This window comes from Agrilus planipennis, unplaced genomic scaffold, assembly GCF_000699045.2.
Source record: "Agrilus planipennis isolate EAB-ADULT unplaced genomic scaffold, Apla_2.0 scaffold113, whole genome shotgun sequence".
In the NCBI taxonomy this organism is placed as follows: Eukaryota; Metazoa; Arthropoda; class Insecta; order Coleoptera; family Buprestidae; genus Agrilus; species Agrilus planipennis.
The window spans coordinates 222,209-245,577 of NW_020442452.1; the positions used below are offsets into that span (position 1 = coordinate 222,209).

Consider the following 23,369-nt stretch of genomic DNA (forward strand, 5'->3'; position numbering starts at 1 on the left):
ATACATAATTTAACCGAGAGAGAATCATTACCAAATATGAGTGTCAGAAACTAGGCCGATGGCAGTGTCAGAAACTACAACACAAGAAATTTTAAGTGTCAGAAACTGGGTCTTCAAACATCACTTTTTAAATCATTAATTAAAATTACTAATTCGCTTCAAATAATTATATCGCGTATATGAGTTTTTCTAGAAACTGTGAACTTGTTTATAGTATAAAAATTATTTATTCTAATTAAATATTATTTTAGTTATCGTAATATAATCTCAGCTGTCACTCTTAGAGTGTCAGAAACTGGGCCTTTTACCTTATGCATTACGGCAAATATAATGTCTACAGTGAAAACGCAGTAATTTTGGTTCTACTGGAATGGGTGATTAGTGGAAAATCCAAAGCTAGTATATCTAACTATAAGGATAATAAAACTATAACAAAAATCAGTATGAAACAGTCACTAACTCTCGTTCAAATAATACATACTTACACTAGCAGCTAATAAATGGTGTTTAGTCCAACTGGAAATCCTATAAAATGCTTCGAATGTAAACATCGTATAAAATATCAGTGTCGAAGAAGTTAAGAACAGGATGCTGAGACATACAAAAAAGTACGTATTCTGAAACAAATAAACAAGTAAATGCTGCATATTTAGTTTACAGTAAAGAAATCAAAAGAATATTGTATTTGCAGTAGTTACGAAGCGTTACGAACTGTTTAATTGTTGAAGCTTTCCGTTATGATTTTTAGTTTTTAGTTGATCGTGTATAATGTCATCTAATACGTACCGATTACACTCATTTCACAGCTACTCATACTAACTAATTACATACTTATTTTTAAAATATTTTATAGAGGTGTACAATGTAGTTACCGGGAGCGGGAAGTTTTGATAATATTATTTATTAACTATATGTAGTATATGTATAGGGTTGTTCGGAAAGTCATTTCGTTTTTTTTTGTGGAAATGAAAGACAGTTTTCGTATAATAAACAAATACTTTATTAAATTATATATTGACCGTTCTGGTCCAACACCTTTTGCCATCTTTCTGGTAGTAGCATAATTCCACGCTCATAAAATTTTTGGTCTTTGCTGGCAAAAAACTGATCGAGGAGGTTTTTGACCTACTCATTTGAGGTGAAGGTTTTACCGTCTAAAAAATTTTGGAGTGACCGGAACAAATAATAATCAGATGGTACCAGGTCTGGAGAATATGGTGGGTGTAGCATTGTATCCCATTCAAGCTGTAAAAGCTTTTGGCGAGTGACCAAACTTGTGTGAGGTCTCGCGTTGTCTTGGTGAAACACTACACCTTTCCTGTTGATTAGTTCTGACCTTTTCTGTTGAAGTGCATCATTCAGTTTGTCCAGCTGATGACAGTAGACTTCCGAATTAATCGTTGTGTTATCCGGTAAAAGCTCAAAAAAAACGATTCCTTTAAAAACCCACCAAACAGACAGCATCACCTTTTTTTGGTGAATATCGGCTTTGGAAATGGTTTGAGCCGGTTCATCTTTTTTGCTCCATGACCTCTTGCGTTTGACGTTGTTGTATACAACCCATTTTTCGTCCCCAGTGATAATGCGCATCAAAAACGGATCATTTTCGAGACGTTTGAGAAGCGAATCGCAGACGTCAATGCGGCGACACAGATTTCTCTCTGTGAGAACATGGGGAACGTATGGGTTTATTATTTTTTTAAGTTTTTTTAATGCTACATCGAACTCTTCTCTTATTATGGGATAACCTAGCCCATCTATATCCATACTATCTTCCTCCTCTAATATATCTCCTAACTCATTGCCTGCGTATCACTTCTCTACATATTCTTTCCACCTATCTGTCTTTTCCTTTTTCAATCATATTATATAACATCTTGTTCGTCTTATTTCTTCTACAACAAATTAGTAACAAATTATCGAGACCTTTCCTTGACAAGTAGTTCTCTTAACTGATCAAACTATATTGTGGCTACAATGCTGTTTTGTCTGATGGTGTTTATATTGGTATTTTTCACTTCCAAAACGATACTATATAATTACACCAGCACTGTTCATGTTGAAGCCAGCATGACAAACAATGGGAGGGATTAGGTAAAAGTGAGAAGGAAAAGGTCTAGCGTTTGGTCTACCAAGTAAGACAGAGACCGTACGGATCGGTTGAGGTAACATGCGAGCAACATGGACGGTAAAATGACCCAAATTATGGCTGAGTTTTGACTTGATTCGTACTGTAAATATTGCTATTTCACTCGTTCTGGCGTCGTTTTAGCTGACCCGTCTGGCGGCTTCGAATTTAACATGGGAGCCATACGAATCTCAAAATGCATTGCTCGAAGCTAGTTTGGACAGCGCTGGATTACACCATAATTAGTGGTAGGGATATAATTACAGGTTACGCTACCTTAATATAATGGTAGTATATAGACTCATTTCAAAAACGGTCCGAGCAACAGAATCAGTTTTTTGGTAAATTACCTTCAATCTTATATTATCCAAAACTTCCGGCTCCCAAGGACTACGTTGTATTTTAAACACTTGTATTGTACTTTTCATATTGCTTTGAAAAGGAAGCCGTCAATATTTATCATTATCAATAATTAAAAGTTATGATTGTTATTTAAAATTTTTAAGACATATATTTACATTATTTATATGTATGCCTACAATACGAAACCTACCATTATGTACAAAAATGATAATGTTTACTTCAAAATAATAAAACTATTATTGCATTTATCAACATGTTACTATTAATTCGCCAATTGTAATGAAGATAACGGATCTTTGTATTTATTAAACCGTTATCACAGGGTCGTCAATCCGAAAACTGGTTGGACGCGCATCTTCATTCTTTCCTAATCTGAGCCAAAATTTGCAATTTCTTGAGCAGTAATTTAATCTAGATCTACTCCTGCCTCACCATACTCGTGTTCGTGCTTTTTGTAAGTCTTTAACTAACTTCACATGTTTCAGAAGATCATCATACATCTCCTTTTTCTTGTTTTTTTCTTGTTGACTTCCATAGCGCCTTTATCCTTGTTTATCATCATTCGACTACAATACCTCAGCTTACATTCTCCTAATCTCTTCCGTCGTGCCCACTATTCACTTTTCGCACCAGTACAGAAAGTGTTCGTTCGGTAGCAGAAAATGATCTTCCTCTGCTTTAATCAGTGCCGGATTAAGTCAGCGCAGGAACTATATAGCATATGCGAACAAAAGATTTCTAAGGTTTATTTTCTACCAACTTTTAATTGTAAATTGTCAGTTGGTTAGACTAATACTTCCAATTTTGGTTTTATTATTATCAAGTATAAAGTTCATTGATTAGTTGAGCTGGTATCAAGGGCTGAAAGTTTTGTTTCTCGCTCGTGCGTAGTTCATCGTCACAAGATTACGTTTATATAGTTGTAATGTATTCACTTCTTATATTTAATTGTTCATGGTAATAGTAAATAGTTAAGTTAATCTATTCGTTTCATGTTTTTGATTCATCCGTTCCGGCTGTGGTCTCAAATGATGAATCGCAATTATACGAAGTGTTGTTACGTTCTTCACTCAAACTTGAAGAACAAAACCGCAGACTTAACGTGAAGTGAAAAATGTACGCACTCTAACTGTTCCGAAGTTATGGAACTAGCTACACGTTGGTCATATAAACTTATGCCACTGGTTCCTAACCCTAGCTTCGTATTAGAGTCAAATGTCGATTGACAGTAAAAAAGAGATTACCTAGAAAAGACAATAAAAATTGCAGGCAACCACAACATGTGGTCTTTCTCACTGTAACATACTATAAACCTTAGTTAGAACGTATAGACGCGAAAACAGGATGGGCAGTTTCTAATGTGAAGAAGTGACAGCTACTTTAATTTAATTTTTTAATCCACACCGGTGCTGATTTGTCCGTGATTCTACGATGGTCAGTCCAATTGCTGTTTTGGAGCTTCCTTCTATAAAGAGCACACAATCGGTCCGGGAGAGAGTATCCACCATCAAGTGTGTACAATCGGCGTCACTTTCTCTTATCTGCGACGTCAAAGCCACAATGCAACAACTAGTAGGCGACGCCTGGGAACAACTTAGTGTCTTCTCACAGAAACTCAGAAGCGTCAAATCCAAAAACTCTGTGCATGAACGCGAACTCTTGTTCTCCACAAAGATGTGTACTTTCAGCACACGTCATCGTCTCGGCAGATCACAAGTTGCTCACGTTCAAATGCTTTCCATGGCAATTCCGCCATCCATCTCACCGTTGCTGAGGATGCTCTCTCTCGAGTTACGCTGCTTGACTTCATGGTGAATCGCGGCAGCGCAACAACAGAACGAGTTGCAAAAGTATCGTCAGAGATATGCAGGAAATAGTAATCTTCTGCGACAGCTCTACCTCGACGGCACGTTCCTTCCTGACGGCAGCCTTCCGTAAATTAATCTCTAATGCGAACCATGGAGACTCTCACCCTGGAGTCAATCCACTCATCAAGCTCGTCAGGCAGGTGTCTGACCGTTTATGAACCAAGACTGTCGCACTTGGTCTAGCGCAAGTATCCAGTGTCACAACTCCAACTGACAATTTTACAGGCGCCTGGTATAAGAATATTTTGAAACACAAGAAACGATGCAACCCTCAAAGAGAATTTATTACGGTCACGGAGTCATCTGTTGAAGTTGAACTTCAAGCTTTAGTAGGTCTTGCAGCAATAAAAATTATGGAGTTACAGAAGAACTCCCTGCCAGAATATACCCCAAATAGTTTTGCTTTAACTACTAAGTGGGGATTTGACGGAAGTTCAAGCCAGAGTGAATAGAAACAAAACCCTTCTGACCCAAATATTAATGACAACAGTTTGTTAGTTACATCTTGTATATCCTTGCAGCTTTAGATAAAATTTCCTGATACGGATGATGTCATAAAATGGAGAAATATTTGTCTTTTTTCAACATAATACTAATGATCATTAAAGCATCGATTTAGAAAAGGAACAACGGAAGTTTCTGTCGAAAAATAACGGTGTAACAGTGCTTCAGTAAAAAAATTAACGTTTTACAACCTACAATAATCAAGACAAAAAAATTAGACATATTTTACATTTATCATAATTGACGGCAAACCAAATGCAATTTGTGCAAAGCATCTCCCAAAACTTTCATGCCCGTTTGCACCGACGTAAATAAGTACTACTTAGCTTTAAGTAGTTCTTAAAAGACGGAATTGGTTTGCACCGCAAGTTAAGTCGCGCTTAAGAATCGAAACAGATGCTTAACTTTAAGCACATGATGTTCCTGACTTAAGCATTGCTTAAGCCTGTCGTAACAATTTCGGCAGTAGTTCGGCATTTTTCGCCNAAACAAAATTTTATTTAATTGTCTTCGAACACTCGTCATGAAGTGACATGGCTGTTTGATATCGACGTGCTTGCATTCGGTAATCTTACCTTGAAAAAGGAATCAAGTTTTGTTTGCACTTTCGAAGTGTTTGCTGTTTTATAATTAACTCTTGAAAATTACGAAAATGCCTATAATACAGTTGAATTTCGTTATCTGACGAATAGTCAATAAATGTTATTAGATCGTCGAAATGTGATCATATCACTGATAACTACATTTTTGGCAATGTTTTTCTTCTTCCTCGCTATCTTCACTTCCATCCTCATTTTTTAGGTTCATAACTTCATCTGCTATTTCACTTTCAGTCATGATATTATGCCTAGGGTCACCTTCATCTACTTCTAGCCATTGTAAAAGATCTTCTTCAGCTACTTCTTCTCCGACATTATTATGTATTGTTCTATAGAAATCAGGAACTTCCAACCCTTCTAAATCTATGTCTGCATCTTGGCCATCAAGCAAATTCTTGCAACCATTTTTTAATGTGTGCTCTTTCACCTCTTTCCATGCTGCAGTAAAATTAAAAATTGTTGATTTTATATTGTAACACTTTATGTTTTGCAAAGTACGCTGTCCTCTTGTATCTTCTGCATTATCTTCATCCTACAGTACAACCATTACTTAATCTAAAACCTTTCTGCGATATATTCGTTTGGTTGCCAAAATTATTCCCTGTTCCATGGCTTCAATAAGCGATGCTGTATTTCTTAGTAAAAACATACAACTGAAATTGCCATCTTCTGAACGTAGAATATTTTCAGATGTGTGAGCAGGAGCTTTGTCTAAAATCAATAAACATTTCATCTCTTTCGGCGGTATTCCCAGTTTCTTCTCTTGAAAATTTTTTTACAGTAGGTATAAATTCCTTAAAAAAACAGTTTTTGAAAATATCTTAGTTGAACCATGCCTTATTAGAGTTATAATATGAAACGGGCAAATGATGCATTGTATCTTTTAAAACTCTAGGTGTCCGAGATTTGCCAGCAATTACAGGAAGCAGTCTATGCGATCCATCGGCGTTGACACAAAACAGTGCCGTGATCATGTCTTTGCTGATTTTTCTTCCAGAATTCGATTTTTCATATTTGGAGGCTTGTGTGCTTTCAGGCAATGTACGCCATTACAAACCAGTTTCGGAGGTTTTAATAGCATTTCGTTATTTATATGTTCTATTAATTTTTGTCTAAAAGGTTCAATTTCATCTTTTGGTGCACTTGGAGCTTATTCATGATTCCGTGCCTTTTTCGACCGCCAGAGCTACCCATCAGTTACTCTGAATGATATGTTCATATTTGCTGATTTAATTGCAGTAGATTTCAATTCGACTGCCCGAACGGGAACCCCAGAAGAACGTTGTTGGCTATAGCATTTTAAGATTGCTTCTTCAAGTGAAGTTTCACTAGCCAATTTCATTCGTTTTCGGGGATTACTCGTCTCTCCTACATCACACATTAACGCAAATTTAGTTATTTTGCTTTTGTTTTTTTATGTCCAAAACAATTTGCTTTGTTGTACCATATTGTTCACATATATGAAATGCAGACATTCCTGATTCCAACTTTTATGTAGTTTTTAAGTTTTGATCGATCGTTATATTAGTTCTTTTCTGTTTGTCCATATTTAAAGGGTAGGGGTGCAAAATTTTAAATTTATTTACTGGAGCAATAAATGCGGTCACTCACTTCGAGTAAACAAGTTCAACTTCACGTGAATCTCCGGCTAGCATGGCAAACTCCAGTGTGCTGCGTCTAAACCTACGCGATAGTATATCAGGGAATCCCCTAACATACTATCGCTCCGGCTAGGTGCAGTCTACAAGCAGGATGGCATTATGTCTCAAATTCCAGTGCTAGACGTATGACATGATTATCATGGCCGCTAAAAATTGTTTACATGCGGCTACACTTGAATTTAAGCATGTATAATATTAACGGGACGTTTTTAATTTCTTTTGACATTTGCCCAGAATTTTTGTCCGTTATATCCAAAGTTCGTTAAATAGAGGCCCGTTATGTGGAAATTTTACTGTAGTTGTTTCTCTAAATTATTTTATTACTAAATTTGTTTTTAATGCAGAAGTTTGATGCAATTTGAAAACGTTACATTTCTGTTACTGAAACTACAATATGGTTGAATACAATTTAAAATTGAATAAGAAAAAGAATCAAAACTATATGATAAAATTTTCTTTTACTGAAGCCTGGTCTGTATTATTTTGTTCCTTTATTATTCTATATACCACCGTAAAGTAAAAATTATATGTCGGATTAATATTGTGAAAAACTACTTGATACGACACTAATGGCTCCTGACTAAATAAAGTATAGGATCTTCTTCCCTTACAAGGAGCATGATGGCTTAGTGCTAATAGATGGTCGGCCGATATGGTTGAGAAAATAAAACTTCGAATTTTTTACAGTAAATTGAACCTAGATGCGATTTTCTGCATTCGAAATCAATTTATATTTAAAACTGCAGTCTTATACATAAGTGCATTGCAAAGTTGTTATAAAAAAAACTTGATCAATAATGATAGAAAGTCAATTTTTATTCCTCGAGGGTTTTGAGGGTCGCTGAACACGAATATGTAGTCGGCGACGACATACAATAAAGGCTTCGATGATAACTGTTTTGAAAAAAATTATATACTTAACAATTTTATTTTTACAAAGTAAGCCTTGAAATATTATATATTATATCAAAACAACTGTGTATTCAAAAAAATTCACTCATTTAAAGCATTATCTTTAGAAATATGAAGACTGGAAAAACTTTGGCGGTTGTTGTAGAACAAACAAAATAGCTCAAACCCCAACGTCAAAACGACACTTTAGATGTCCGAAGCACTTTTCGGTAACAAGGTTACCTTCTTCAGGGACTGAAGTGAACTGAATCATTATCATTAGAAAAAACTTAATTTAATATCATTTATCAAATCATCGATAATCGGACCCCAGGTATCTTAGAGGTCGTCGTCGAGTAGATATTCGTGTTCGACGGCCCTTAAAACCCCCGAGTAACATGGATATGTTATGATAAGGTTACGGAATGAGAGATAACATTTAGTGAAATTTTTGATATGCAAACATTATTTACCATACTGTACTGATACATATGAGCGATACTTCTTATGAAGAACTCACAAGAAACTGATTTCTTCTACTTTCCAGATAATACATTCTAAAAGAACTAGTATATGGTACATAAGAAAGCTAGCATTGGCAGAGGAGGGGGGGGGGCATTTTTACGAAAAGCTACAATCTTGGACGTAATCAGTGTAGTGTTAATTGTAGCAACGAATTGAAATGTGTTAATTAGGTTGTTGGTTCATAATTTGGCAAAAACTTAAGTTTTGCTGCAATATTCTCAAATAGTCCGCAATATGCATAGACAATAATCAATTTCAATTTCAACAGGTTAAAAAATGAGGAACTTTAACAGTAAGTATAGCTATCGTGATTAATGATTCTACTTACCAATTTAATCCAATTAAATGGAAATAAATGAATTAGATGAGTGATCTCAAGGAACAGTAAAATCCCAGTTACAAAGAAACCCAATAAATGTACGAATATCATAAATTTAATTCTATTCACAAGTGGAAGCACTACAAGTCCTGCTTTAACAATCCCTGAACTACACAGGCACGTAATGCAGGCTGCTGTTGATATCTAAAAATAAATCGTTATCGTTAAATTATTTAACAATAATTAAAAATTATTCTATATAATTTAAGATTTTTAATCTATATATCACGTCAGCACACCTCCATAGTATCAGTGAATAACTAACAATATTTCAAGTTTTTTTATAGAATGACGTCTACATTTTATCATCAAAATGAATAGGTATGCTAACCTATTAAGAATTTTTTTGTCATGTTACCGCGGAAAGCTCGTTTTACGTGCTATGAAAAAGGGAAATTATGACCTTTTCCATCCGTTTTTCTATCGGCAGGCAATGAAATTAGTCATTGAGGGCATGCGCTGAAGTTTATAGGCATGCGCAAAAATCAGTTATTCGACTACAACGACTTCCTAACCTCTAAATAATTTACTTTTATTTTGCCTATCTATCAATTTAATGACGAACTTTCCGCATAAACATTTCAAAAAATAGTGTACGTCCCTCGGGAAGAAATAGGGTTATCTCAGACTGCATGTTTGCCATCCTCGCCTTGTGCTCGGGTTGCTATTCACATGCACTCTGAAAAAACCTTGCTTCCTTTCTCGACACGGAATGTACTATTTGTAGTGATATAGCACACACTTTTTATCATAATGAGACAAAAAGTTGACGTTTTTCTTTGGTTCCACCAATTTGGATAAAATACAATGAGGCAGATCCCATTAATTGTTCAAATGTTTTAAGAACTGTGAAAAACTATTATTTTATGTACATATATTTTTTTGTATTCTTATCACTTGAGAATTTACTTTTTTTTTTACTTACAATTAAGAGTAACCTTATAATTCCAATGGAAGTAATAAGATGTGCGTGATTGCAATATATGGTTATGCCTGAGTAGAGAGAGTTACTAGAAAAACGAATAAGTTGTCGATAATGGGAATGGGAATCCCACGAATTTACGGTATCAAGTGGTGTTTCGCAGTCACATATATTTTTACAAGTTGAGGTATACGCTCTGGATCTGGTTTCTAATGAGTCATATTCCTGAAATGCAAATTTATTTAAATGTGCTTAATTATAAGTCATTGACTATCAGATTATGAATTTTATTTCTCATAAAAATATTCGGGTCGAGTGTGCCTAGTTTTTGATACTCAATATAATTTAAAATAATTTTTATATACACTCATACCTACACAATCAAAATTTAATAAATCGTGCAACTACACAGAATTTGAACATTTGCCTGATGATTTCTACTGTAGCAAAATGTGCGCACTCATCATTAATGTTTTGTTTTAATTTTTCTAGGTAAAAATTCCTATTAACTTTAATGTTATTTAGTTTATAATATAAAATATTTCTGCGTGTGGGGTTCTAGCAACAATAGATGATTTTATTTGTATATTAAAGCATAAAGTACCTGAATATCACAATCCTTGAGTTCATTTTCTTCATGATTATGAATTTCATCCAACGAAAATTCTCCACCAGGGTTTGAGTTGGAATTTATGTATTGTGTGGACTGAATATGCATACCAATTACTCAACAAACGATTTTAAATAAAAAGAACCACTTCACAATCATGTAATTCGATTTCCCTAAAAATAGTGGAATTTTGAAATAATTTAGAAAATTTTAACATTACTTATTTTAGTATAACTAGATTGCTAATTTCTACTACTACATATTTAAACAATAAGTAAGATAACATAACAAAGAAAGATTGAGGTATAGCAAAGAGCAGACAGAAGATACGAGATATTTACTAAGGTGATTCTAATTTCCGATTATATTATTATTTTAAGATTGCGTGTACGTCTTCAGCACAGTCTGTACGAAACAATCTGTTCAGTAGCACAATACTGACTAATGCTAGTAACAATAGAATATTTAGTTTTAAAATAATTTAGTCGACTAATGAGTAAGACAAAGATAAACCAAGTCTTAAACTGGTCAAACTGGCTTACAACTAAACAGAAAAGCTCGTACCCTTCGGATTAGCCGATTGGAAGTTTATGGTTGAGCTGGTAATGCGATTTATGATGATTTAGTTTTATTCATACATACTCAAGATATTTGAAAGTAACTGTCAAGATGTAATAGTTCCGTGGTTTTACTAACTTATCTAAGCATATGATAACAGCAAATGAAACAACTCCAACCCAAACATGCACAGTCATTAATTTGTATTTAAATTGCCTTACAAATAACTATAAATTAAGCCTTACAGTTAGTTTCTAAAATCTACGTACTATGTAGAATACTTAGTCCAGACCAATTTCGTTCACAGAACGTGGGAAAATGCTCACTGATAAATAACGAGCAGAATCAGGATAGGAAATTGTTGCAACCCTGACATTTAGCGGTGGTTGAAACATAAATCATCCAAGCAGTAGAAAGAGAAGGATTTTTGTATAAAAGCCTCTCAAGCTCCATAGGATTCCAAAGGGAGTTTGTATATTATAGGTCTCTAACTGCTTAGTTGTATGCGGTTACTTGGATTATGTTCGAGATAGTATTCCTCTACTGAAACGTTCTTGACCATAACTCGGCAAAAATTTGTCAGACTATGTAGGGTGCAGTCTACCTGTTCAGACTGACTCCCAGCAGGGTCCTCACCATGTCGCGGTGGGGGGGCTCAGTACCCATACACATGTTATGGCGAAGCTAAAGGACCCCCGGGTATTTGGAAGCAAAAGTGATTGTGGGAAGTAACCGACGGACATGGACGAAGGTCCGGAAGCACCCGTCTGGTGTACCCGAGGACTCCGCGGAAGCCCTGAGGGGAAAGTACGCAGAAGCTGACATTCGAAAGCGATATAATCCCGCACAGACGAGGTAGGCTAACGCGAGGGTTTCGGCTCTCCCCTCACAATAAAGCCTGCCGAGTCGAAAGAGAGGCTCTCCCGGTGCGGCTATCAACGCAATTAGTGGCAATCGCATGGGAACCTCGACAGGCGCCGAAAAGTCAGCGGTCCTCTGATCATATCACTCGGTCAAGCAGGAGGAGGCCCGTGTAAGTTGTCGTACTCTTGTTGTCCTCAACTGTCATAAAAGTAGAGGCGATGACACTCAGTGGCATGTCTCGACTAACCTTGTAATAAAGGTATTGACACACCTCGACCCCAATATAATAGGAGCAATGACCTTTAATGGAATGTCCCGAACCCCAATATACATACAGCAGTGTCTTGACCTCGCCATGCTCTTCTTTCTTTCCTCCCAGGTCGAAACGAATTTGCAGGAGTGTAGCTTATACAAACCCTTGGTGCACGATTTAGGCAAGGTCGGACTTTGTTCCAACCCATATTTTGGTATTTGTTTTACTGGTGATAATCTTTGCAATAAATGTTAGATCATTCATCAAGAGATATGTGTATGGAACTCATAAAAGAATATAAGTTGCTAATATCAGACAACATTAAGTGTATGTGGTCCTACCACTATTCACGATCATAGTTTTTAATCCGTACTCTTAATAGAAGCCTAATTAGCCGTAACATAGGTGCGCAGAGTTTTTTTAACAGTTACAATTAACGCGAATATCATGCACCTGGCTACTTGTAATACTTCCTCTGAGGGTGAAATATTCGATCAGACAAATGAGTCAATTGACTATAATATCTTATAATGTGCAGCGGTTAATCCAGTTATATCCTTAATCGTACTACTTCCCCCAAGGTATTTACCTTGTCATGGGGGGGGGGAGCTCAGGACCCATACGCACGTTATAACAAAGTTAAAGGACCCCCGGAAATCTGAAAGCAAAGTGAATATAGGAAGCGTTCAGTGACAGTCGCATAGTAATCTCAAAGAAAATTCAACGGTTTCCTGGACGTTCACACTCTCCACCCATGTCCAAAGGCGAAGTAAGCGTTCTGAAAATAGTGTGCCCATCTGGCGGGGTCACAGAGTAGAAGGTAAACTGGCCTATGGGTTACAACCTGAAGTATATTGGAAAGAGCAGTGGTTCGGGTGAGTAGTCTGGCCCATTAGGGGAAGCTGTACACTTGTGGCGAAAACAGAATAGATGCGAAAATCATGTAACTGGGGCGAACCAGAAGTCTGAAAGATGTCCGGTAATAGCGCGAATACGGCAATACAGATATTGCTCAGCGAGGGGTACTCCGGAGTAGCTGATGGTGACCGGAATGCCTTGGGAAGGGGGGGAGCCCAAAAATAATCTTCGATTTCTGCCTCGCCAATTGACGTAGGACTCGAAGTGGCAGCTGAATATAGCCCACATGCTAGGTTAAAGGGTTATGTAGAGGACCGCTCAGTTCATTGCGAAATGATTAAGGATTTGGGTAGACCCGAACCTGGTTGCTCGTCTCGTTAACCCTTAGGCACTGCATCTGTGGCTTCCTAGTACCAATCCGTCTGACGTTCTTTCATTAGCAGATTAACAGCAAATGCTATATTTGCAACTTCAACAATGAAGGTTAATTTATTTACGCCTTTTTATTTAGAAATATTTCTCAATCTGTCCTTTTCAAGTAAAGCATTATTGTTGAACGGTTTCTTCTCAATTAATTTTGTACAATTGGGTTCTCCAATTTACAGTCAGTCTAGAGATATAAGCCTACTTAGCGCTGCATACACTTGTCCGGCAGTAAAGAGTTTTGAACCCAAATAAAAATAAACCACGACATGGTCAACAGTACTCCCCACCATTTTATATACTGTTGAAATCCAGCATGAGATGATGGGGAACATTCTTCTTCTGCAGGCTGTATTTAGCCCTAAATTGCACGGATTTGGGCTGTATAAGGTGGATATCACTGTTACTAAAACCTATTTGAACTGATGGAATATCAGTATTATACATTTGTGCTCTTCGGAAGAAGGGTCATATAATTTCTTTAATATATCCCATGGCACCATTCACTGGACCTTTCCAGACATCGATATTCGAACGCATCATGACTTTCGTTCCAGTAAATATTTATAATTCCTTTGGTAACCCTCACGTTTTGTTGATATCGGACGGTAAAACAGTACTGATACCTGTATTATCACTCTTGCGCGTTGCATCTATCAGATTATCCTGTGCTCGTATTGTGTTTATTGTTACTCCGCGAGATCTAAAACGTTCAAGGACAGTTTGATTATGGTTGTGCGCTTGTTGATTAGTGGCGTAACTTGACAGAGCTTTGTCTATTACAAACTCGCCTATTGCTTCTTTATTTAGTTATGGAAAATTACTCTGACTGAAGCTCTCCTATTCGTAGTGCATTTAAGAGATCTTTAAAGACAGTACTGGCCTGCTGCTTAATGTTCTCGATCAGTTCAATTAAAGAAAATATAGTCACAAATGTATAACTGGAACTAGTCTCATCGACTGATCAAAAACTTGGTTTCCAGGAAATGAAGGCAACTGCATCAAGTCACCAAATACACACATATTTCAGATACATTCACCGCTTTTGAGTTGATTTAGTCGGGAATCCGCCATACAAATCATCTCATATGGGACTATAGATATTTCATCGATGAACAAAAATTCGATATGTTGCCATTGTTGCCACATCAATCGCAAATAATTTCCAGTGGGAATGGGCATCTGTATCAGTCTCCATCTTTCTGCACGGACAACTTGAGTGTAGAATGTAAAGTGGATCCTCTGACTAAGTGCGTCGCTACTGCACAAACTTTAACAACTTGCTAGTCATAGCACCAATTTACTTGGTTTTCAACAAATTAAGCAAATGTTTTTCCAGTGCCAGGATTACCCGTTATGAATAACCGAAAACGTTCGTTGACCATTGAACTGTCCTGAAATACTTCTGCTAATATACAAAAATGCTGCATTCTGTCCAACATCCATCACCCTGCAAACGTTAAGGAACTCATAATCGGTCATGTGCTGCTCTGTTACTTCGACCTCTTCTTCTTTCAGTTGTTCTTGTTGAGCTTCTTGCTCTAATATTTCAAATGCATGAATTTGGTTAAAGGCGTTTTCTAATTGCCTGTCACGCTCTCTCTAAGTCTCCAAGCGTATATTCATTTGTCGAAGATCAGATTCTCTCGCTAAGAAAGCCTCTAGCTATATCATAATCGAAATCAACTAGCTCTCATTTCGATACGGAACATTTTGAAGGAGTAAACTGTAATAATAGTTTTCCGGGTCAGTCGCTGCCATAAAATATGGTACACGCACTGCAGCTGGGATGTTTCTAATGAGTATTTAACTATTATCAGTCAGAGTAATTAGTCGCTGTCTTGTTGGTCTTTCTAGTTCATATGCATCAACATATTCTTCAATATCCTGATGTGATTTCGCGTAGTAAGGTTCAAATACCATTGTAAATTCAAAGAGACACATATATCAAAGTCGTAATCTGGATGTTCAATAGGTCGTTTCTCGTAACGGTCAAATAAATTGTCACAATATAGTTCTTCCATGCTTATCAAATTTCAGAACCTGATACATTTGTTCAAGCTTCCTTGTGTTTAGAAATGTACACTTTCTTGAACTGATTCTGAGGTTCAAATAAGAATGTCTGTATGCACCTTCACATGCTGACACTTGTCTTTCTTTCAGTATACGCATCATCATAAGGTCGTTAGTCCTAACACAGGTTGGACACGTACCTCCACTATTTTCTATCCTGAGCTAATCTTCGCATTTCCCTAACACTAGAACAACTCACATCTTTAACTATTTGCGAACAGTAATAAAATCTAGGTCTACCTCTACCCCTCCTAACTCCCTTTTCTGCTTCTAATATGGCTCTGACTAGACCTTCATGCCTGACAAAGTGTCCTACTAACCTATCTCTTCTATTTCTTATTGACTTCCATAGAGTCCTCTGTTCTCCTATTCTTTTTAATACCTCTTCATTTCTACCCTTCTCTATCCACGGTAACCTCATCATTCGCCTATAACATCAGATTTCGAACGCTTTTAACCTTTTCTTTTCCGTCGCGCCCACTGTCCATGTTTCGCACCCGTACAGCGCCGTGCTCCAAACATATACCTTTAACAACCTTTTTCGAATTTCTAAATTAATCTTTCACGAGCATAGAAATGCCTGTCACTTCTTTTTTTGAATGCCACACGACCCTGCGCTATTCTTTGCTTTATATCCCTACTACTCCTTCGGTCCTGACTTATCTGACTTCCTAAATACATAAAATTAGCCACTTCTTCTTATTTTTCGTCTCCTATCTTTATATTCTCTATTTCCCTACTTTTTCTTGCATACCAGTATTTTTTCACTTTTATTTATTTTCATAGGGTTTTGTCAGTACTGCTTCCATTTTATTTAAAGCTACCTCTAAGACCTTCTTGCTAATACTGCTATAACATCTCCAAATGTAAGCATACTGATATTCTGCCCCTGTATATCTATCCCTACAGTTGTACTGCCTTTAATGATGTTAATCGCGTCTTCGATGTATAGCCCCATCTCTATAACTGCCTGTTGCTCTTTGTATGAACTATCACTCTTGTATCTTTGTAACTCATCCCTACATTTTTAAGTATATTTAACATCTTGTCCCATTTAACATTGTCAAAAGCTTTTTCTAAATCTACGAATCTTATGTACGGTACTCTTTCCTTTCTCTATCGTTTTCTCTATTATAACCCGTAAAGCTAGAATGGCCTCCCGCGTTCCTCTATTTCTCCTAAACCCAAATTGATCTTCCTCAAATAGTTCTTCCGCCCTTTTTTCCATCCTCCTCTGTACAGATTTGAAATAATTTTCGTGACGCGTAGGTTTCTTCTCGCTGAATTTCTCGTATTGCTTGTGCAACACTTCAATCAAGTTGAGCTGGTTCTGATTTAAAAACATTTTGCGATGTAAAATGCAATGGCTTCATTTGTTCCGCACGGTTGGATATCTATATCGACTTGACAAACTTTTAAAAGTGTAGGGTTATAGTCATTAACCCATTTGCGTTCCGGTCTAAGTTTATATAAGCATATCCTGCCTCCGTTTCGAATAAATTCATGTGACGAATGAGAAACACGACGAGTTTCAGCGCATTGCTGTCACGAGAAACCAAATCTTTGTTTTTATGACAAGTATGAGTATGTTTGGGTAATTAACATTTTTTAACAAAATATGTAACTCAGATGTTTCAGGAGGCATCTCACAGCTACATACTCCTTCAAGTTGGTGTAATCCCTCTTCTGTATCAAAAGATACATGTCCGTCAACCCAGAAAACCATATGAACGTGTGAGCTTCCGCGATTTTGAAACTCGGTTCACCACCAGCAATCCTTTATCGGGACCGTTAAAATCTCATTATTGTTCAACATAAACTTCATATGGGTATTGAGGCGGCACATGAAATACCTACTGACGATAACCGGATATTGTTCAATTAATCCATGTCATATCCAAATCATCTGGATTATCTTTTGGTCGTCCATCGGCAATTCAACTGGGTACTATTATGCGCCCCTTATTTCAGGTTGGATCTTACCTAACGAATACTCCGATTCGAGTTTAATTTCGGAATTTTTGCTTTGTTGTAGATCAATGCTGATAACGTCAATCTCACAGAACTACGTCTTCATTTCTCCCTTTACGTAATAGTAAGACCATTCCAAGCAGCACAAACACGATGGGGTTATCTTGTTGCGTTCGCTACATCCTATGGACACCTTCCATCATCATCATCAGACCCTTTATATCACCTAGGGCTATAGTACTCATCAATACCATTTCAAAGAGTCCCAACACGGTGAGGTTATCTTGTTGCGTTCAGTAGTTTCTATGTCTACATCCCGACTTCATCATCAGATCAGCTCCTTGGTACCATATTAATGCATTCTCATCCAATTGAACACCGGGAAATGGGTCAAATTAGACTGTTCTGTTCTGTTTTGTTTCTTTTGTGGTACGGAACCCTAAAAAAAAGCCCCCGAATGATATCTTCTGATTTTCCTGATGTACGTCTTAGTCGACAAGCATCGCTGGCGCAATTATTGAGTGCAATGTACTCGATTTCAGAAGATGATAAAGTCACATCCAAATTCCATAAACCTGAAAACAATGTCCTCTAGTGGATTTCTTATCTGTTTAATTTCCATCCCAATCTGCATCAACTAACTCTATCACCAATAGGTCTGATACATTCGAAAGATAAATCAATTTCAAATTGGAAGTATCCCTAATATACTGTAGCGCTCGTTTAAGATATGTACAGAAATAGTAGCTAGCGCAGGATTGAAAACAAAATAAAAAATAGTGCTTGGGAACAGATTAGGTCAATATCTATCATAGCTTACATAGTAGGTACATCTGATCAGTTTTCTAAATCTAACCCTATGTCATCATATTCTAATTTTTCTTTCTTTAACAAAATTTGATGTAGTTGATGTTCCGTGCGTGTATTTGTACCATACGATACGAATATATCATGTTAAAATTTTCAAGTATGTACTATCTTAAGACACCATGTCTAATCTAATGTGGTAATTCCATTTTTCAAGTGTTGTATGTTAATATTTAAATAGTAACTCGCTAATTCTAAATCTTTCATTTTGAATGTTTGATTTAGTATATTCATAATATGACTCACTATTGAACCAAACCCAATGCACAACAGATCGCCAACAAACATGAGTACGTATATAAACTATATCAATATTATTTCCGTAATAATACAAAAATTCACTTTGAATCTAACGTCGAGTCTTTGCAAATTTTTGACTTACCATAAATTTAATAAATCTATCATACCAACATTTTGGTATGACCGTGCAAAGCTCTTTATAATCTGCAAATCTTCCTTTGAGCTACATTAGAATTCTTAGGTGATATAACATAAATAACATCTTTAATTATGGTATTCAGAAAAGCACTACACACATTTAAGTGATATTTAGATCAATTATTTTATGTACTTCGAGCAATTAAAACTCTGACAGTAGCCATCTTCACTACTGGTGGATATATATTACAACAATCTAAACCCTTTTACACAAAACCACGAGCAACTAACCTAGCCTTCAACAGCTCATCGTCCTTGGTGCACCAGCTTCAGAGTTCAGTTGATTTTTCTTCAAAAGTCCAAGGATTATTATCAACTAATGGTTTGATTTCCATTTCCACTCTTATGTGGAGTCATTATATGTAGGGTGATTCACGAAGTTTGGCGATGTTAAAATACGTAGATCGAAGGACTGCCATCCGTCGTAGGCTGGGAGGAGATAGGCTATTCATCTGCCAGGCTTAGTGAGTGTATACTCTGTTAGTTGCTGTTGCTTACAGGTCTTCTTTCGAGGTCGCTTGTTGGATGCCTAATAGTACTGGGGAAGAATATGGGCCCAACCATTCCATTAGTTCCGTGGTATGGATGTGTTTGGTGTTCGTTAGATCAGATAGTTCATTGAAGAGCTCAGATTCGAACTATCTTTTTCGGTCTGCAGTAATCTGTGAAGGTGCGCCAAATTAAGGGATCCGTTTTCCACAGAAAACACGTGTTACAGTTGCAGCTTCTTAATCTTTGATGGGAATCACCATTGAGTCACATATAAGGCAGTAACGGTATCTTTCAGAGTTGGGAATCACGCCTATGTGTATGTGTTCGAATTTGTCTAAAAGCATGTCAAAGATGCCCAAAAGGGGCAGAAACGTGCCGCTATATTCTTGCCTTTTGACGTGTGTGCGTGCCAATTTCGCACAACCATTGTTTATGATGGACAGATGAAACATTGTGTAATTAATTTGATAGATGTACAAATACCAGGGTGTGTTAATGACCGAAAATAACGAAGGGAAATGGTGGGGTCAAGAATGATCTGGCTTTTCCTACTGAGATGTCACAGAAGATAGTTTTTGCCTTTTTGTTCCACTGAAGCAATTTATTTGTGTGTTTGAGTGTGTATGGGCAGGGTTTGGTAGCAATTTCCTGTAAGAGTCTAGCATACCCAAAAGTAGTCGTAGTTATTTTGCTGTGCTTGAGTTTGGATAATTGATGATTAGGTAAGGGGTGTATACCCCGAAGGCGAACTGAGATAGAGTAACCCAGAAAAGAAACATTTTATAGCCAATCTTGTACTTTGGACTACAAGTTTTTATGAATTTAGTCGTGTGAACACTGCTTGTAAGTGTTGTTTGTGCTGTTCTGCGAATTCCGACGCAATGAGAATATCGTAGATGCAGGCAAAACGATAATCGAGGTTATGTCTATGGACCCAAATTGCCGTCTTCCTCAGCAACCGGTAATTAATTGAACGCACGGATCAGGTCAATTGTGGAGAATACTATTTTATTTGATAATGTATGCATAAAGTCTCCAGTATTTCAGATACGATGTCTTTCGGGAATGGTCATGTATTGAATAAGCGATAATCTCCACACGAGCGCCATTCATCGTCTCTCTTCGGGATGTGTAATGGCGATGTCCAGGGATTGGCTAGATTGGTTGCTTAAATCTACGAAAATTAATAGTGTGCCAAGAAAACGGCGCCAATAATTGGTTTATTGACATTTGCAATTATAAAACGCCTTACGAAATTTCTGCGTAGGGCTTTGTTAAGGAATAATCTGATGGTGCCATAAGTCGGAATAGTGACTTGCACCTGTATTTACTAGAAATTGTTGGCGTTTGACTCCATTTGTAACAAAAAGGCAACGTTGGTTGGGGTGGATATCACTCGTCGCCACTTGTGGTCTCATATGTGGATATTCGACCGCATTGAACACGGAGAGGTACACTTGATAGCTTTAAGTGAGTAGGGAAATCTAGGTCATTGCAGCAAGAGAACGAAACTGCTAAATGTGCATTTTGCATATAAACCCATGGAAATATGTACTACAGGGTGTAACAGAAATCATTACATAGTAAATACGACAAGGTAACGTTGCCTTCAATCAGCTGGTAATTAGCAGCATCAGTGTTGTTTCTCTTTCGTATTTTTTCTATTCTTTTAACGTTTAAACCGTATATACAGTCAATTGATGTGCAGTTAAATAAACGAATTCAGTAATACAACATCAGATATTTGAATAGGTCAGTATGTCACTGTACAACAATTGTAACACTAATGTGACATGATACTTATTTACGGATTTAAACAACATGGCCGCTGTAGAGGACGAAATCCAACCCCCAAAATAGTATGCGCGAAATAGCAAGGAACGTCGGCTCGTCTATGTGATAGTGTAGAATATTCTAAAGGAACAGCTGCTACATTTTTATCATTTATAACGAGTACTTGCATGATACTGATTTTCAGTCGAGAGTGGTTTGTATCAGTGGTTTCAAAAGTGCAACCTGATACCTTTCGATGGAAAATTAGCTACATTAGCTACCATCTGACGGAACGCAAACAAGCTTAGGGCGCTATACCAGGAATATAATATTGTTGTGGCTTATAGCACATTAACAAAAGAGTAGTTTGGAACAACTAATAAACACAAAACCGGTAAGTCACCCCCCGTTACCTCCGTTCCAGCATTCGCGGACCTCTTATGGCGGATCTTCCAACAGAGGTGGTGAAGGAAATCACATATGTAATTCGGAAAGCTTTTGAACACTATTACAAGAAGAACAAAATGCCTTCATCTTGAAAAGAGGCGATCCTAGTGCTAATTCCAATGGAAGGACACAGAAAGGGTGTTAGGTCATCTGTCTCCAGAATATTGTGTTATATTTCACACATAAACTTTTATTTATGAACGTCAGTAAACTAATAAGTTTCTCAATATTACCCGGTTCATTGTTCGGATATTAATGTTATTTATTGTTAAAAAATGTTTATTTTTTACTCAACCTATACATATAGGCTCATAATCTTATTCGAAAGAAATATTAAGGAGTACACATTATTTTGATACATTAGGCAATTCTATTTTGTTTTTGAAGTGTACAATAACCACTGTTTCAAAAAAGGTGATCAAGATCTAAGCACAGCCGTCTCTACTTACAAGCCATGCTGAAGGTTTACTTGGCAACACTGTGGGAGTCCCAGGATTTCCCAGTTAATGAGAGTTACAATTAATACATTAGTTGTTGTGTTTTTTCGTTGTTCTATAATATTTTAATTTTAGCGGAAATATCGTGCAGTAAATGTGCAATAAGGATGATTATAGTGTGTTATAGTGATTAATACCTTTGGATACAGTTTTTAATTGCAGAAGGCAATATTAACTATTATGTGAAAGAAGTGAAAATGTTTTAGGTCAGATTGTGTGTTTTGGTTGTAAATTTTCTGGTTTATTTCTTAACAAAATGCCTCTCGTCGTTGTGTTCCCAGTTGCTATTCAAATTATAAATCATCTTTAAAATGTAAGTACAAGTATGTCTATATTTTTATTCCCAAAAAAATGATGAAATGCGAAAAAAATGCATAAGTACTATACCTCGCAAAGATTGGACTCCATGAAAATATTCTGCAGTTTACATACATCACTTTAACGAAAGTGACATTATAAAAACAGTAAAAGTATCCACTGCCGGTAATGTTTTGAGTGTTGAAGAGTCTCCCTTAAACATAAGTCAGTTTATTGAAATTTTAAATTCCGATTTTTTAATGAATTGTGATTTAGATGACTCCTTAAAAATTTCCATTTCAGGATATGCAGTTCATTCTGCTCGTAAAAAGATAACTTACAACAATTGTGTTTCGCTCATAATAAACAATAAAGGCTCTTGCGTTGGAGATATTTATTTTGATTATTTACAAAGGGGAGGACTTTCTGTTCCTCCTGATAATATTAGTATAGTTTTTTTTACTTTTATGCCATTCTTGAAGAAATAAGTAATAACGAATATCTGCAGACACAATATTTACGGGCTGAACTCCAAAAACCAATTTTAGGAAAATTAACTATTTTCAAAAATATTTAGTTTTGGAAAACACTATAAAGATATATTCTTCCAAATTTTATCTTCTTTTGCTAATGTTTTGCTTAATGATTACGTTAAAATTATAAATTATAGAAAGCAAGAGTCCCGCCACTCCAATTCAAATTCAGCTAACTGTAAGACAGCAAAAATCCGTAAATTAGATAAGTTGATTGATAAGTTCTAATGGGATGGCAGGGCTATTGGCGAACCCCAAAAAAAGCTAACGCGCCTTGGCAATACTTCATTTGTGGTGTGGAAATTTGCTTTAATAAAATTACAATTATCGAGATGAAATTCATGTAGGTACCTAACAATTTTAGAAAATACTACAAATGGCGCAGTGAACGCCATCTGTAGCACGATGCTACATTTTAGGATTACGTATTCTCCAACAAGGTCCACTTGTGTGGATATCTACTTGCTGAAAACGAATCCCGGCGTAGCCAACCTCAACGTGATAGGCACGTTAGCTTAATCGAATAAAATAATTCGAAGTGGTCTGTATTCTGTCGAAACTGCCAGACGCGGATC

At 36.6% G+C, this 23,369-nt stretch overlaps 1 protein-coding gene across 9 annotated transcripts in view; it reads right to left on the reverse strand.

Moving 5' to 3' along the window:
• LOC108737031 overlaps positions 1-23,369 on the reverse strand; it is a 49,154-nt gene that overhangs the window by 14,022 nt on the left and 11,763 nt on the right. For 6 of the 9 annotated variants that reach the window (XR_001937804.1, XR_001937801.1, XR_001937803.1 and 3 more), the window contains 4 exons: positions 10,445-10,623; positions 9,844-10,065; positions 8,868-9,062; positions 486-617 (listed from right to left, as the gene is read on the reverse strand). Coding sequence is in view for 4 of the 9 variants with exons in the window: in XM_018469679.1 (XP_018325181.1) it covers positions 486-617; positions 8,868-9,062; positions 9,844-10,065; positions 10,445-10,558 (663 nt within the window). In the remaining 5 variants the exon portion in view is untranslated. Of the gene's footprint in view, positions 1-274; positions 427-481; positions 618-8,867; positions 9,063-9,843; positions 10,066-10,444; positions 10,624-23,369 lie in introns of those variants that run through there. The other 3 variants (XM_018469680.1, XM_018469681.2, XM_018469682.2) reach the window with 2 other exon arrangements.